At 42.8% G+C, this 17,628-nt stretch overlaps 1 protein-coding gene across 1 annotated transcript in view; it reads left to right on the top strand.

Annotated features, from left to right (window-relative positions):
- MAP2K1 (mitogen-activated protein kinase kinase 1) overlaps window positions 1–17,628 on the top strand; it is a 32,603-nt gene that overhangs the window by 12,334 nt on the left and 2,641 nt on the right. Inside the window, exons 2-8 of the mRNA XM_057372299.1 lie at window positions 1,803–2,013; window positions 3,600–3,746; window positions 6,934–7,011; window positions 7,492–7,543; window positions 12,966–13,090; window positions 15,688–15,895; window positions 16,355–16,419. Of these exons, the coding sequence (XP_057228282.1) occupies window positions 1,803–2,013; window positions 3,600–3,746; window positions 6,934–7,011; window positions 7,492–7,543; window positions 12,966–13,090; window positions 15,688–15,895; window positions 16,355–16,419 (886 nt within the window). The remainder of the gene's footprint in view (window positions 1–1,802; window positions 2,014–3,599; window positions 3,747–6,933; window positions 7,012–7,491; window positions 7,544–12,965; window positions 13,091–15,687; window positions 15,896–16,354; window positions 16,420–17,628) is intronic.

Here is a 17,628-nt window from a genome sequence, read left to right as displayed (position 1 = left end):
GTCTGGTTCTGTGTCTCTAATTTGGTTGGGTTTTTTTTTTTCTAAATGGACAGCCCTGCCTTATTCAGTAATCCTTAAAATGACAGCAAGTTTCTTCTCAAAACTTGTAAATAGTAATGAAGACATGAATTCTGTCTTTTCACAGCAGCAATTTTCCAGGGTAAAACATGGAGTTTGTGTCCAGCTTTCATTGTTTTGGAATTTATTGTGGGAAAGGAAGGGGGCCTTAACTTTGCTTCAGTTTGTCTCTTGTGATCATAGTGKAAGAAGAGATGGTTCTAGAAAAGACACACCTCACTTTGACTCCAGGCTGGCATTTGTTTGCTTCTCTGGATGCACTTGAGGGGCAAAAAGATAATCCAGTGATTAATCATTCAGTTTTACATTTCTGAATTTCAGAAAATGTGTTTCTTTCTTAATGATTCATTGTTAAAACAGAGACTGTAAAACAGATTAATTTGGATGTTCTTGTAAGCCGTGCTTATCTACACAGGGGATTTTTCACTGGGATTTTTTATTTCACTCCAGGATTTTTGGTGTGTGATTATACAGGTATACAGCATGGTATAAGGGCAGAAATAAGAGTATGTTTCTCATTATAAGATAGTAGAAAAATCCTTGCAGGATTGTTTTCCTGCTTGGGAAATGATGAATGATGAATGAGCTGAGGGGTTTTGATCCCATCATTCTGCCTTTCAGCTGAGTGYTTGTCCTTTCTCCTTGGAGGATCAGCCTCACATCCTCTCAGCTGAGCAGCTCCTCACGGGGCGGGAGGATGTCCCTTTGTACAATGAATTTTCAAAGTGAACATTTGATGAACAGAAACAGTTTTGATTATTGGCAAAATTTAATTTATTTTTTAATAGAAAACAGTTTCATTCTTCACACTTTTGAAGAAGTAGATTCTCTTTCTCAAATTCCTCATCCTAGCAACTCTGTGTTCCCTGGGAGCATTGCATTTAATTTGGCAAAGCAAAACAGGTATTTGCTGTTAAATATTTACTCTTGCAGCAACTTATTGTTGCAGTTGGAAGCAGGGAATTTTAARGAGCTTTCAGGTTGTCATATTGGAATGAAGCGTTTCCATAGGAACTGAACTGAAGTWATCCAAATGTTCCTGGAAAACTGAATTCATGTCTGTAGTTCRAACTTAACTACTGTATAAAGTTTTATTTTTATATTTTGTATTGCTTAAAGATGTTAAAACGAGGTTTCCAGCAGATTTGTTCTTAAACAAAATTAAAAATAAGCTTAAAACCTTCGGGTCAAAGACTTRCACATTTCCAGTGATCGTGTTTTTAATGTGTGTTTGGCTGTGCTTGGTGACTTTTTATTGATGCCCAAATAAGAAGCTTCTGAGGGAATTATTCGTTAAACAGTTCTGTGAAAATCAGTCAATAGAATGTTTAGGCAAACTCTGTAGGAAATTACAACACACCCTTGAAAACACACAACTAAAAATAGCGTGGAGTGCCGTGCTGTGATTCAGGAGCTCTCCCTGACCAGAAATGCAGAGTCATTAAGCCACTCCTGGAGGTGGTGAAACTTGGYGTGCCTGGATTTGGGCAGAACCTGAGGGATGGGGAAGCTGAGCATCATGTGTTTGTCATGGCTTTTTCAGGAATAAAACACAGTTTGCTCAAATCAGAGTTGCAATAATGCATCTCACAGGGGTGACTCTGSAGGTTGAGTCCTTCTAAAGAAGTGTGCAGGTGCAAAAATGGAGAGATTTGACTCTGCCCTCTGTTCCATCACCCTTCTTCTCCCAGCATTGCTCACTCCTGTGCTTCTTTCTCATGCAGGACAAATTTGGAAGCACTTCAGAAGAAGCTGGAAGAGCTGGAGCTGGATGAGCAGCAGCGGAAGCGCCTGGAAGCATTCCTCACCCAGAAACAGAAGGTTGGGGAGCTCAAGGATGATGACTTTGAGAAGATCAGCGAGCTGGGAGCAGGCAATGGTGGTGTGGTCTTCAAAGTGTCTCACAAACCCTCTGGCCTCATAATGGCAAGAAAGGTGAGGGGTTCAAAAATAACTATTTGGGGGTGGTGTTTGTTAAGGGCGTTGTCTCTGAAGTACGGTGACTTTATTTACAGAAATAGGAGGTGTTCACACACAAAAATGACTATTTAATGCCAGCTTTCAGAGCAGCTGATGTGTTTTCAAAGCTAGGAAAGGTTGTATTTCCTTATCCTRCATAAGCTTCCCAGATTTTCAGAAATAATGGCATGTGTTAGTAATGAAAGGATCGGCATTAATTCCTCCTTTTTCTCTCTCACTAAGGAGTAGGTGGCCTAAAAAAATTACTGAAAGTCTTAAATTAGGGAAAGGTGGCAATAATGTGTATTCTGGACAATAAGTTTAGAGGAATGGAAAAGGTATCACTTGTCTTAAGAGCTTCCTCCACAGGCACAGACCAGAAAAGGGCCTCTGGGTGAGACTGGAGAASAAGAGAACTCAGAAAAGTGGAAATGAGGGAATGCATTGGGGTTCAGTGACATCTCCTGTTCTGTACTTCCATCTTGGGGTGCAGTTTCTGTGTAGGAAGGAATTTGTAGTTCTGTGGAAGTATTTTCCATGTTTTACAACCTGGAGCAGTTGTGACCTGGTTTGCAAGAGAACTGAGATTTTTTTTTTTACTGAAATAGCTTGATGTTTTAATTCTCATTTTGTTTACATGAGAAGCTTTCACTTCCTCCCAATATCCCTGGGAACAGAACACTCATCCCGGGTCCCATTGTTTTACTACACTKGGAACTTCCCTTTTTTGATTGAGAAGTTGAAGATTTCAGGTATTTCTTTTTAAGATGGGACAATATCATCCTCAGCAAAACTTTAGGAAAATGTGCATGTGCTGACTAAGAATAAACTGTGCTGGTGCTATTGACAGTTTGGAAGGAAGCAAAGCAAAATGCCCAGTTCTGAGGTGTGAGAATTACAAAATACACAAGTCACTGAKGTTTTCTTGAACTAAATCAATTCCATTTTTTTTAACCTAATGTGAATTTAACAGGAATTTTCCCCCCAATTTATTAATACTTGTTACAACTGAAATGTTTGCTGAATTGCAATTTTTCTTTTGATGATTAACTGAAATTGCATTTCCATMATTCTTTTTTCCATAATCTTTCACATGTGAAATACACCTGTATTGTATGGAATAAACAGTCCAGGGGGGGAAAAGTATTGGGGAGTTTTTAATTGGAGAGGAGTTTTAATTTTTAATTCTTTCCACTAATGCTTTCCTAACACCTGTAGAGGTATTTTTCAGCAGCTGCCTCTGAGTCAGTGCATCTTTGACACATTTCCCTAAGGAAATGTGCTGGAACAAAAAGTTTCTCCTGGAGAAATATTTTGCGAGAAGAGGATGGAATTCCTGCCTTTTCATGGGTGCTGGATTGTAGTGTTTTCCCTCGGTCACTACAAAAATAAAGATGCGTTATTTTAAATTGTGGAATAATTCAGGTTGGGAAGGACCTCTGGAGGTTGTGAAATGCTCGAAGCAGAGTCAGCTCTGAGACCAGAGCACGTTCAGGGCCTACCAGGTATGGAAACTCCTCTTAATGGCACAAATAAATCCTGAGGAGTGGCTTCCTTTGCAGCTGATCCACCTGGAGATCAAACCAGCCATCCGCAACCAGATCATCCGCGAGCTGCAGGTGCTGCACGAGTGCAACTCTCCCTACATCGTGGGCTTCTACGGCGCCTTCTACAGCGACGGCGAGATCTCCATCTGCATGGAGCACATGGTGGGTGCTGCCCATCCTGCAAACCCTCCCTGGCACCAGGGCTGCASRGAGCAGAGATGGGYGTKGGGTCTGCAGCTCTGAGTTTGGGATTATAGGATCCCCATTATTTGATAATAATGATGTATTATTTGATCCCCATCTCCAGTGTCTGACCCGGGCAGATGGAGCATCCTAATCGCTCTTCCTCTATCCTTTTGTTGTGTTTCAAAATATTTACCCCATCCTGCTACTTAAACACTTGTTCTGATTGGGGTTCAACTTTGTTTTTCTGCAGAATGGACCAGATCACTCTGCTATTGCAGCCATTTTCTACTTTTTTCTTATTTACATGAATCCCTATTCTGTCCCTTTTTTCAAATTTTACAGAAAATACAAACGTGAAGAATAGTGAACAAGCCCAGAGGGATCTTACACAACTTTTTAAATGCCAAAATAATATTTTTAACTGTGTTTCATTTGAATACAAAGTACACRTTCTTCCTGACATCTGTTTGCCTTTCTCCAGCCATATGGACTCAAAACGTGAAAAGTAAATTTTCTTTAATTGAAGGATGGCCAAATTTGTTGCCTCGCTTAGAGGTAGAGGTTTTCAACAATATAAGACACAATACAGCTGAAGACCTCTTTATTTTTTCCCTGAAAAGAACTGTTTCTTTGGAGAGGAGCTGTATTTTTTCTGGAAAGTGCATGTGATTGTTTTAATGCTTCTCTGGTCCCTCAGAATTTTTAGCAGAAATCGATGGTTGCTTAGGAACGAGCGCTCACGATCCGGGTTTCAGGCATGTGAGAGCCCAAGGGAAGGTGTGCATCCCCCAAAATACAAATTCCTGCTGGGAATTACAAAGTTAAGCTTTCAAAATCGAAAAAAAAGAGTGAAAAATAGGAAAAYAGGTGTTAAAAAACACCGTCTGGGCATTGTTTGAGAATATATTCAATGTCACAGATGTGCACATCTGCAGTTGCTTAAGGAGCTTGTCTGTTTCCACATTCCAGAAGAGAGATCCATGGAGAAATAAAAGGCCTAAAGAGTCTCAATTTATTTGTCAATGAGAAAATCACCAGCAGCAATCAGGGTTGGTAGGTTCCTAAGCAGGGAATAATRTATCTGACAGGGAATATTATGTCTGACAGCAAACATTTTCAATTTAGGAGAAGGCAGGGTGAAATCTGGTGGTTCGGTGCTGAACCTGGTCCAAGGCAGACTGGATACAACATTTTAAGCATAGAACAAGTGATCARTAAGTTATAAAATCAAAAGAGAGGTGGATTATTTAAATTATAATCTTAATTTAGCCATTGATCTTAATGTAGATCATTGGATGGAAGTTTCTGGTCTCCTTTTGGATAAAAGATTGGCTGAAAATCTCCATTGTCTTTTTTTTTTCCAGTTGTTAGAAAGCTTATTTTTAGCAGCGGGTTACAAAACCTAAGTAGGATTAGGAACAAAAAGTTGGAGGTGGAACAGGAATGGGACTGGAGTGTTTGATATTTTTAGGTACCTAAATTCAAGATCAATTCCTAACTTTGCTCAGCAGCAGGTATTTAACAGGCAAAAGGATTGGAGGCAGCTCCTGCAAGACACTGGAGGCTGCAGCCAACATGAGGCAGCTGAATTGTGTTCAGCCTTGTCCAGGATCAGAGCTGCTCCTTAGGGAAGGGCAAAAARGGTTTATTTTCTGTACAAAACTATGTTTAATACACCAGTGTCTCAGAAGAGACAGCTGTCCAAAAATTCAGACTGGTTTTACAAGAGATTTCTAGAGGTGCATTTTTTTGCTGCTGGTGTATTTTTAAGCGAGTGTGGAGTATGTGGGTGTGTTTTTTGCAAAAATACATGATCAAATATGTATTTATATAGTTCTCTTCTCATAAGAGTTGTAGATTTTAATCCTCAAATTTAATGAAACTTTGTGTTCTGTTTTTTTGCTTGATGTGTGTAAGTGGTGCTGAAAACTTCCAAAGGGGAGGTTAAGGCAGAAGGCCATTAATTACTCCATTTGGATTTTTATGTCAAAGTACTGGGAGTTATCCAGTGCTGATCCAGACAACAGGATATGGGTTTTAATTTTGAAAAATAACTTTCCAGTTTCTTCTTTGGTTGTATATTCTCTGCTCTGGAGAATCTAGACCTTATGYACAAGTCTATTGTTGAATCAGTTGCTAAAAATAAACAGCATTTTTCCCAGTTTTCCTTTTGAAAAGCTCTTAGCAACAGTGGGATATATTTGCCTCTGCTGGGGGTGGGTGTGCATGCAGGCAGTTTATTTAATCTAATAAACAAGGCCATGGCTTGCCAGGGAGCCTTCGAGAGATTTCTCCCAGTTTTGGTTCTTTCTGTCCCAAAGCGACCTTCCATCCTTGGCAGAGGCCCCCTGGACCTGCAGAGCTGACAGAGGCAACTTCTCCTTTGTAGGATCTGCTCTGGAGATGAGTGGAGCAGGGATTTGGGTTCTCTTGGGATCATGGGGTRCCCAGAGAAGCAGTGGCTGCCCCTGGATCCCTGGAAGTGTCCAAGGCCAGGTTGGACAGGGCTTGGAGCACCCTGGGRTGGTGGGATGTGTCCCTGCCCAAGGTGGGGTGGGATGAGCTGAGTTTAAAGGTCCCTTCCAGCCCCATCATTCTGGGATTTTTAGGCAGAACACTCCCATCTTTTCTAGCAGGATGAGTTTTCATCTCCAGAATCAGGATCAATAAAATCTTCTGTCTTTGGAGGAGGAGGATTTTCATGGGATGGCTGTGAGAAGAAAAAAACACATTGGGCTTAAAATTACAGGAACCTATGAAATCCTTCCTGCTTGCTTGTCACTGTGAGCAGTGCTTCCTTAAGGAGATCCAAACCATGGAAATGCTCCTCTGGAAGAGCATTGTGTGCACTGTTTATTTGAGTGGATGTTGTTAGTGGCCAAATGTTTGCTTAAAATAAACACAAACCCAAATCATTCCTCCTGAGGAGCGATTTATTTGTTTCAGATTTGCACTGTAGCAATGTTAAAGCAAACATGGAGGGCAACTCTTTTTTTTTTTTTTTTTTTTTTAAATAAATTTTTTTTTTTTTTTATTTTTTTTTTTTTATTTTTTTTTTTTTTTTTTTTTTTTTTAAACAGATTTAGGCTTTGGTTTACAGCTCTGCTTAAAGTATTTTAGAGCCATTTGATTTGAGTTTGACTGTTCAAATATTTCTCATTAGGATGGTGGCTCCTTGGATCAAGTGCTGAAAAAGGCTGGGAGAATTCCTGAGCAGATCCTGGGCAAAGTTAGCATTGCGGTGAGTGGATRRAKCCATCCTTCCCTCCAGGGCTGGGARTGRCATCCCTGGGGCTTGGTGCCACATCCAGGGATGAGGGAGAAGGGAATATTCCCTGATTTTGAAATGTGTTGCTTTGTTTCCTAAAGCATCTTTGTCCATGGTAACTGTGAGCATTAGAATGAGTGGCTCATTCTGCTTGGAGTTGCTGCTTTTGGATCGGTGATGCTCCTGGACAAAAACCGAATTAAGATTTCCTTATTTTTCAATATTACTTTTTCATCTCCATTCTGCCACAAGCTCTGTGTGCAGAACTTCCAGGAAGGGTTTGGGTGACTCCAATTTTCTGAGCTGGAGGTACAAATTAAAACTCAGTGTTGATTGACAGTGATTACATTTTGGGATTCAGTTAAGCTGCAGCCWGGTGGAATTCTTATACAGACAAAGCATTTGACTCTCTCTTCTGCTTCCTAAATTAATTTCTTTTTCATTTGTCTCTAGGTAATAAAAGGACTCACATATCTGAGAGAAAAGCATAAAATAATGCACAGAGGTGAGATAAAAGTTTGTATTTTAACTTTCCTTGAGTATCTTTTTTATTCACATTAAAATACCTCTTTTTTTCTATGATTGGTTCTTTATGGTTCCAGATGACTTTGGTTCAAAGGGTTTTTCTTGGACAGTGTAAGGCAAACTTTTCGTTTTAAATCCAAATCTCTTACCATGGCTATCAGGTGTTTYCAGCTTCTGTCTYACTGCTGCTTATCTGGGTTTGTAACCCCTGCCTGAACCTGCTGTTCTTGCATTGTAYGTGCACACAGAGCTTGTCTGTGTTCGAGACTGACTGCAATTAAAACCTGTGACCTACATTTCATTCCACTCTTCGTTGCCATTAAAACTTTTAAAAGAAAATCACTATTTTCCCATGTCTTGCATTCATGTGCTCTTTATTGACATCTGTCATGCAGAATTGCATCCCTTTTATACTTCAAAACAGTTAAAAAACCAGAGTGGAGCTTTGTAAAATGGGAGTGTTGCTTCTCCTGGGTCTTTAGTTACTATAGAATAAATATGTTAGATTATTTTCTGCTTATAGTTTCCCTTTTTAAAACCCAGCTCTTCCATTAATCTGTTGCATGTTCCATTAAAGAAATAAATCCATGATTGCTGCTGTGAGTGTGATGTGGAGCTGGAGCAGTCCCTGTTCTCATGTGGTTGTTGGGGGCAGTGCCCCATGTGCAGCTCTCAGCAGCTGCTGGGGGAGGCTTGGGCCCCAGGAAATAAATTTCAGATTATAAAATATCTGCAGCAGACATTGACATGTGTTTGGATTTACATTTTTTGCCCAGACCAAAAAGGAGTGAGAGGAATTAGCAACCCCATCTTGCACAAGCTGTTGTAGGWTCACCTTACACATGAAGTTGTGTTTATCACACATTTCTGTTTTGTGGGGTTTTTTTCTCCTAGCGATCAAATATAGCTCTCTTATGGAGCAGGGAGGTTGGAGGGAGACTCTAAACATTTCTGGYGATAGCTGCAAAGTCATTTGACTCGTTCAGAGCATAAGGACTCCAGGGAAAGAGATCACCTTATTTTAGGGCATCCTGGAAGAGTTACTGCTGCCTCTTGTTGTTCTCAAGTCAGCCACAGCAGTGGGTTGTTACTATGTTGGTTGCTTGGGGTTTTTTTTTAGGTTGCTCTTGCTCAGCAGAGACAGCAGTTTTTATTTATTTATTTTCAGTTTTACAACCTGTAAACCTGATAAATCCTAAATGAAGCCCTCCTGATCTTGTTTAAGTGCAGTTTAACCTCATGGTATTTGCCACAGCAGAGATTACACTGCAGGTTCAGGGACCGGCAAGAATTCCTCTTCTGCACCAAAAATTCCTCTTCTACATTGCATCCAGTCTTACTGGATTGCTCTTCAGTGTAAAAGTCCATGTCCACGTTGTGGTTTTTATTTTTTCAGCTCTGTTGCCATATCRTGTGCTCTGACAGCAGCAGAAATTCAGACCTTGTGCACTTCTTACAGGAGCTGCTCTGTGATCACATCACATCTGTGATGTCCTGTAAAGAGGGAGCCCAAATTACATTTTGGGAGTTGTTCATAACCAGAGCTGAAAGGAAAAATAGTCAGAACAGGGACTGCTTTTCCCACCTCTGGACACCCAGAGCCCAACTGCAGCTTCTGTCCTTGATGCTGTCCATGAGTCCGGCTGTGCCACACACTTTGTGCATTATTTGGACACYCTTTTATGTAACTTGGAGTGCAGGTGAAGCCGTCCCTGGCAGTTTTTCCAAGCTGCCTCTTCCTTSAATCCCAGCTGAAATGAGCAGTGCTGGTAAAAGCACTTTTCTCCTCCCGTAACTGTGTCAGCATTATTTTCTACACAGCTCTAATAATTGGAGATTTCTGTGCTTTGCTTTTCTCCAGCCCCTGTGGTTTGCTACAGYGCTGCACTGACAAGGTGTGAACAACATCTCACACGGGCTCTTTGTTCTCACTCATCCATCCCTGGGGGAAATGTGTGCACTTGCTGGGCTTCTTTTCAGTAGGATTTATTTGAGCTGTGTTGTGGAGAGAGGGGTTGGCTAAAAATGAAGACGCATCCCTGCTAAACACAAGAACATTGCAAAGAGGGGCATCAAATCTCTTCTTGAATCTGAAGGCAGCAAGGCTTGTGAGAATTCATTTGCAAGAAGGGATTTATTCCATTGCTGGGTTTATTCCTGTGTGGCAGTATCAGCAAGTTGGAAATGTTGGGCTGAAACTTCTTTCATGCACAGGTGGGTCCTGGAYTAACTCTGAGGAAAAGTGTTCACTTGGCATTCCAGGCAGCTGGAGGAAGGAGCTGTTGGGGCTTATTAGAGCAGGGATGGAAAATCCAGTCCTTTTATAGAGGAAAATACAGTTCTTTTATAGGGGAAAATAGAGGAAAATACAGTCCTTTTGTTGCTCATCTGGAGCTGTGCTCTGGCCGTCTCTGAACAGACAGGAATGAAATCACAAAACCTCTGGAAGTTAAACTGGGATACAAGGCAGGCACAGGAAAGGAAGGGGCAAGGAGTATGACTGTTCTAGATATTTTAATATCTTCTGTTAAATTAAGATATTTCTRGTCCTGTCTGGAGTTTAATCCTCTCTGGGGAGTCTCTCCATGCAGAGAAGCTGCTCTGTGAGGTTTTGAAGGCCAGCTGGAGTCAGCAGCCCTGGGGCAGGAGGTGCCACCAGCAGGGAGATGTCACTGCTCTGCTCCAGGGTGGCAGCTCCAGAGGATTCTCAGGAGATCCTGCCTTGGGAAAGGGGGATTGATTGGAAGATCCCAATAATGTGCTGCAAGACACGTCCCTGGTGTATATCCTCACATGTCTGGGTGCTCAGTCTCTGGTACAGAGTGAATTCTGGTCTGGAGGTGTTATGCCAACATCCAGAGCCACGTTTGAGAATRAACTTGTGGGGCAGAGCAGGAGGAAAACYTCATACAGAGATKATCAGGCATTCTGGAAGCTTCTCTRTGTTAGCAGCTCCCTTTGCAGTGTYATCCATCCATCCCYCTGGGCTGCTGGAAGACTCCTCTGGAATTCTCTTCCTGTCTGGGATGGTGGATAAAATACCTTCCACTTTCTTTAAAACTTAAACACTTACATAACACCCTTTGTGTTCCTTTTGTGTGCTCCTTGCCAGTCCCAGCATACATTCTGCAGGATGCCTTGGCATCCCTGTTCCTTTGGCAATACAAATCTCTGGTTTCCAGAGAAACTGCTCGAGTGCTCAGAGGCTCTGGAGTGAAAATAGAATAGGTGCTACATTTAGAGGGGTGGGAAGGCAGCAGCCTTCCAAACATCACACTGATCACACGGGGGTGCCTTGTGTGGAAAATGAGAATACTCCAGGGAGGAGAAGCTTTGTGCAGAAATCCAGGGAGGAGGTGTGGTTGCTGTGCTGGTCTGAGCATGGCATTGCCACCTGCAAAAATGCTGAAAGGAAAARTGAAGCCTTCAAAAGACCAGGGGTATTCTAAAACTTAAAGAGAAATTCATTTGGGGCACTGATGGTGGAATGATGATGATTATGTTTTTCTTTTTCTTTTCTTTGCTTAATTATGTAGTATTAATGAACTCCAGAGATCAGTGTGAGGATTTACRTCTTTGTTCTGAGTTGAATTTGTAGCTGTGCATTACTGAGCAGCACGAATCTGGCTGTCTGTGATTTGTTTAGGCTCTGCTGTGCTCCCAGTGTTCTGCAAACACTCTTTTTCCCACTTTGCTTTTGCACAGAGCTTTGGGTGCAGATTCCTGTGCAGCTGGGAATCTCTCATCTCTGCTCCCTGCTGCCCTGCTCCAGCTGCTTGGGTTTGGATTCTTTTCAACTCCTGCTGGAGTTTTAAACTGGTAGGTCCAGCTCCCAGGCTGGATTCTTCCTTTCCAGGTGAAGTGTCCCATGGTGAGGTCTCTCCATAGTCCAGGTGTGCCCTGAGGAGGTGAAGCTTGCAGAATGTGCAGCTGTGTCCCCAGAAATCCAGTTCCTGTCCTAGGGATGAGGAATTGAAAGCAGCACACCCAAAATATTTCTCTGTGTTTCCCATACACAAATCCACCCAGGACATGATTCCCAATGTGCCTGGACAGCTTCAGCTGCCTGGAAAGGGATGTCAGGGACGAGAACATGGAGCCACAGTTTCCAAAAGTARATAATTATCCAAACTTTGTGTTATTCCTCAAAAGGGAGCTGGGGGAGGAACAGCTGAAATGYAGATTTGTTTTATTTTCCACTCCAYGGATCTTGTTCAGTGAGGCATAAACCTCCTGCACGGAGATCTTCCTCCAGAGCTGCAGTCCCATCAGTGTCCTCTTCCCAGGGACATCCTGTGCCCATCCCCACCAAAGGGCAGCTCCTGGAATATATTTGTGCTTAAAAAACACATTAAAAAAGCGAATTAGAAACAAATTAAAATCCGCGACAGCCTGTAGACTTCTGGGTCTGCTCTGAAATGAATTTGTGATTCTCTTTCTACAAAACAAATTTCCAGTTCTTTTTTTTTTTTTTCTGTGGCATTACTCTGCCAGTGTGGGCTGTTGGTTGCTTATTTTGATAAAGTGTTGGTAATGGCCAGCTAAGCAGTGAGATACAGTAAAAAACCTCCTCACAGCCATGAAAGGAACACTGAACACTTGTTCCCTGCACCTTTGCATTCACAAAGAACTGTTATTAGTTGCTAAGCTACCAGTGACCCTTATTAAATTTCCATTTAGGAAAAGTGATGAATTCAAAATCACAAGGGGGTTCTATCACAGGAAAAACAACCTCGAAGTATTTTAAATGCACATTTTCAATAATAGCAAAATTATTTTTTCAGAGCTTTTTTTTTTTAAAAAAAACCAAACAAGTCTAAACCAACAAACAAACCCAAGACCACCACCCCAAAAAACCCCAAACAAMCCCAAACCCAGGAAACAAGAACTCACTCCAGGAAGTGTTTGGCCACAGGATGATTGATGCCTGTGTAGATATGAAGGAATGATAGTGTGGCTGCTGCAATTCRTTGACCTTTGTAAAATAAATATGTAGGGCCTCTTTATTGATCATTTCTAGGCAAAGGATCATCAATTTGAGAGGAGTTATGCTGCTGTACACTTATTTATCTCAAAGGAGATCATTTATCTGCAAGGAGSATGTGGATGCCTAAACCTAAGATTTAAAAGCCAGGAAACAGGATGAAAGCAAAAAGCTGATGACCCTTTTTTGCATGTGTAATTTCAAATATTTATTTTTCTTTATCTGTAGTTAAATAGAGAGTCTGTGRAATGGACCTGGGAGGGAACCAAATTTCAGATTATTCCCAGAGAAGGGACAGAGTTGTGTCACAGAAGGAAGACAAAGGGAAGCACGTGAGAATTCTCACCTTTCATTGTCAGATTTTCCATTTTATCTCTTAAATYATCCATTCTTTTTTTGTTTTATTATTATTTTCCAGATGTTAAACCATCCAACATTTTGGTAAACTCTAGAGGTGAAATCAAGCTCTGTGACTTTGGTGTCAGTGGGCAGCTGATAGATTCTATGGCAAACTCCTTTGTTGGCACACGCTCCTACATGTCTGTAAGTACAGATTTGAGTGCAGATTTTACAGCTCTGACTTTGTTGGGGTTGAGCTGTCCCAGTTCTGGTGATCAAACAAGAAGCAACTGTTGCTGCTCCTGCTGCTGTTGGTGGTTCAGCTCTTCCTGCATTCCAGGAATATCCCGGTGTCGTATCAGATTGTGCRTGTGGGGGAAGAGCTGTTGCAGGAAAAGCCAAGAACCTGGAATATTTATAACACTCCAGAGGAGATRGGGCTGTGTCTACGCTGCAGAATCAGCCAGTTTTTGCATCTGGGGGTTGTGCACGTGTGTCTCCCAAAAAAGCCYAGTGTTTAGGGTTTGTTTTCCTTTGGGAGTGTGGTTCTCGTCCCRCCCCAGCATTTGCTGGGATCAAATGCAGGCAAAGTGCTGCCTCACCAGCACCTGGTGGGACTGCTCCCAGATCCCAGCAGAACTGGGAGTGGCTGCTGTGGGCACAGAGTTCATCTGGGGCTGTTTGCAGGGTGTTCTGTGGATGAGGAGCATTTTGGAGCTTCTCTGTGCACGGTGTGCAAGCCCCAGCTGATGGAAATAGCTGCTCTTTTATTCCCACCCCCCTCGCTCAGCACACAATTAACTGGTGCAGTTGTTCCCRGCTCTGGCTGTAGGATTAAAGCTGTGTGGGCTCAGACCTCAAGGCAGGAAAGCTTTAATGCAGCCTCTGTTCAGCATGAGCCCTGCATTGTCTCGGTGTCACCTCAGCTCGGTGACACGCTGGGACTGGAGCTGGGGCTGAAGTGCTCACACACACCTGGGGCTGCTGCTAATGAGCAAAACCAAACCCTCAGCTCCAGCTCGTCCATGCTCCTGCCTTTTTCTGTCTCTTCCAGGCRGAGAGATGAGAGCCAAGTGCTGTCTGCCCTCAGCTTTTATTGTTTCCACACACAGAGGTTTGGCTTTGCTCTCTGGCATTGATGCCTAAAATCCAGCTCACCSAAACCAGAGGCTGGACAGAATTGAGAGAATCCAAAGCAGTTCTGTTCATGGCAGGGCCTTCAGGTGCATTCAGGGCAGTCCCAGCCCAGCCAGGGGTGCACCCACAATGGACAATGGTTCACGGGATTTTCACACTTTGTCGCTTTTGTCCATTTGCACATTGAGGCTGAATCCTCCAATTGCAGCTGCAGCCAATGCAGTCATTGACTCCAAGTTTTCTCCCCCCAATTCTCTGTTGTTTCCATCTCCTGGGGCCTGGCACAGGGAGGTGTCCTTGAGTTTGGGGCTGCAGAGGAATTGTTTTGTCTGAAAATGGGAGAGCAGGAGCTCAGTATTGGATATGGAGTCTGGAGTTAAACACTAAAGAATTACAGGSTCACAGAGACATGGAAAATATTTCAGAGARGCTGAAATCCTAAGGGATCAGCATCACAAACTGAGCCATGAGGGGGATTTTGTTTTGGTCATGTCTGAAGGATCTTTTCTTGCAGTAGCTSCCTTTGCACACTTCTATCCACACACCAACAGACAGAGTTATTATTACATGCCACACGTCCCTTTCTCCCACATGGAGGTGTGTGCAACCTTTAACTTGAAAAAATTTCTAGATTTTAGTTATATTTGTATAACAAGTGCTCTCTCGGTTTCCTGCTTTTTCTCACCCACCCACTTCCTCCTTCACACTTTTATGAAAATTTTGGGATTTGGGCATCTCTAGTGTTGTCCAGCAGTTGTGGAGTTTGTCCAGATGGAACTGCCTGAGGTGGGACACTCTAGAAAACTCAGATACAACCTCAGTGAATGCTACAAAACTGATGAAACAGAACTATCACCACTTATGATCGTGGCTTTGATAGAAGAGGCTTTGCTGCATTYTCACATTTTCTGAGAGGGAGTTTCAAATTGCATATGTATTTTTCCAATATGTGCATGTAACCAGGCAAGAATCTGCACCGTTTTGGTAAAATATGAGCTCGATTTTAAAAAATACAGAAAAATTACCATTTTCCTTGAGAGCTCTYAGGAAAAATGGATCTGAGGGTGAAGTAGATCAATGGATTAATAATTGCAGGAACCCTATTCAGCACTGAACACAGGCTGACAAAGCAGGTGCAAAAACCAAGCCAAAGGAGTTGGTGCAGGACTCATTTGCAGGTTTTGGCAGAAACAGGAGGTGAATGCACTGGTCAGAACTGAGGCTCTGTGAAGCAGTGGGACTGGAATAGCCACAAACACTTCTGATCATGATTCAACTGACCAACGCCAATCCTGTACCTAAATATCTTTCCAGTGTGTGAATCTCCTAAAGACAATACAAAATGTATTTTTGATTGAGTCTGATCTTGCCTGCAGAGTCTTGTGTGATACTTCAATTAGATTTGTGCTAAAGAAATAAAACAGCACATGAGAGATTAATTTGTGAAAAGTCTCTCAGTTCTTTGCACTGATGGAATGTTTGGGGAGCTTCAGGAAATACAGAGGATGGATTTCCAGGAAAACACCAATAAGTCACTCATTTGAGCATGCTGTACTAATAAGTTAGGGTTTCATCCATCACTTTATCCAGGTTATTACAGAATGTATTTTTTTTTAAATTTCTTTTACAAACCGTCCTCTCCTCCCCTCGCCTTTGTTTTGCAGCCGGAGAGGCTGCAGGGCACTCACTACTCGGTGCAGTCGGATATCTGGAGCATGGGGCTGTCCCTGGTGGAAATGGCCATTGGCAGGTACCCCATCCCCCCTCCRGACTCCAAGGAGCTGGAATTGATGTTTGGCTGCCCCGTGGAGGGGGATTCTCCAGTGACAGAGACCTCGCCCAGGCAGAGAGCCCCCGGCCGGCCGATGAGCTGTGAGTTACAGCACGCTTCCATTCATTCCCTTTTCTGGCTGCTTTGAGGTCTTTTTTATCTGATCTTGGTCTGCACAGTGGGGCTTTAAACTCTTAAAAAACAGGGTTGCATTGGGCACCTGGCTCTGCTGCACTGTGGGGAGCCATCTGAGAACAGAGCACTGAGACCCATTGTTGATGGTTCTCATGATCAGCCCCGTTACTGAGACCCTGCTCTGTTCCTCTGGCTCTCTGAGATGCTGACCCAAGTGCAGCAGAGGATTCCCAGKGGAGTGAATGCTTTGGATCAGACCTGGGAATGTCTCCTGGCAGGAAAGCATGACCCTGTTGCTGCTGCACCTTTTTCCTGTAAATCTGCTGGGTGCCAGGTGTCAGTAGTGTCAGATGTGGGTTTCCTAAAGCACCCCTGCCATGGAGGGAGAGTAACTGTGTTATCCCATTTATCCCTTTCCTCCCCAGCYTATGGATCGGACAGCAGGCCCCCAATGGCAATCTTTGAGCTTCTGGATTACATCGTCAATGAGGTAATTTATRAACATCCAAATCTGCACTTTACCACTGTGAATTCTTAAAGCATCCTGGAATCTGGGGGCTCGGTGCTGTTTAGTCTAATGACCAACCTAATTCACAGTTCTTTTACCTTTCAAACAGCTGAGCTCCAAGGCTGGTTGGAGATTGATATTTTAGAATGGATTGTGTGTCTGCAGTATTTTCACAAGTACCACTGAAACTTGTGTGACTCCACTGCTCACGCTCTTCCAAAAATAAAATAATAGCATGTCCATGTTAGYTGTCATTTGTAGCAGCTGGATAACAATTGTTCCAGCTGGATGAATTATTGAAAACTGTCCAGCTCACCCATTTAAAAGGCACAGTTGATGTCTGGGTGCCTGCATTGCCTGTGCCACTGATAAATTGATAAATTGCTTCTGTAACTCATCCGCTTGCACAATTCTCTCAGATTACAAATCTATTTTGCATATTATATAACACTCCAATCTGCCAGCACTAGCTCTGGGGATAGAGTGAGCATTGAATTACTTCAGCTGCCGTGGCCCTGCCCTTGCAGCACCCCTGAGGGGGTCAGTTTGGGCTGAAAAGCTGCAGTAGATGAGAATTTGGCAAGATTTTCGTGTGCCACCTCTGATTTAGCACAACCACCTTCAAGCAAGGGAGGAGTGCAGGCCTTGTCTCTGCTCTGTACAGAAAAGTGACCCAGTGGAGGTGTTTGCAAGGCCCCAGTGTGAGGATGAAAGCTGATCCTGTAGCAGTCCTGGAGGACAAGGCAGTAATGTGCAGGTTTATGTGGCCCCTCTTCTTTATTTGTCAGAATTCTTTTTGAATTCAGAGCCTGAACAAACTCATTCCCAGGGACAGGAAATTTAGATCAAAAGTATTATGGAAGTATTGATGTGCAGGGCATCTTCCCTTAGCAGTGTGGAGAATGACAGGGTGCTAATTAGTGCTCTGAGCTTTCTTTGATGAGGCTGTGCTCACCCTTTTCAGGAGTGTGTGGAGAGAAAATCAAACAAACAAACCAACAAYCAAATAAAACCCAACAAAACCCACTCCATAACAGGGAAACTCTGATTTATTACTGAAACACCTGAAATCCTGCAGCTGGGAGTAACAATCCAAACCAGGCAGGGTTTTACAGCTTTGCTCAGGTGGATCGTGGATTGTGATGTGTTGGTTATACTCAATGATTGCTGRTGTTTAAAATGTATTTATTT

Source organism: Malurus melanocephalus, unplaced genomic scaffold, assembly GCF_030028575.1.
Source record: "Malurus melanocephalus ecotype Western Australia unplaced genomic scaffold, MMel_1.1 scaffold_169, whole genome shotgun sequence".
NCBI lineage: Eukaryota > Metazoa > Chordata > Aves > Passeriformes > Maluridae > Malurus > Malurus melanocephalus.
This window is presented reverse-complemented; position numbering and strand designations above follow the sequence as displayed.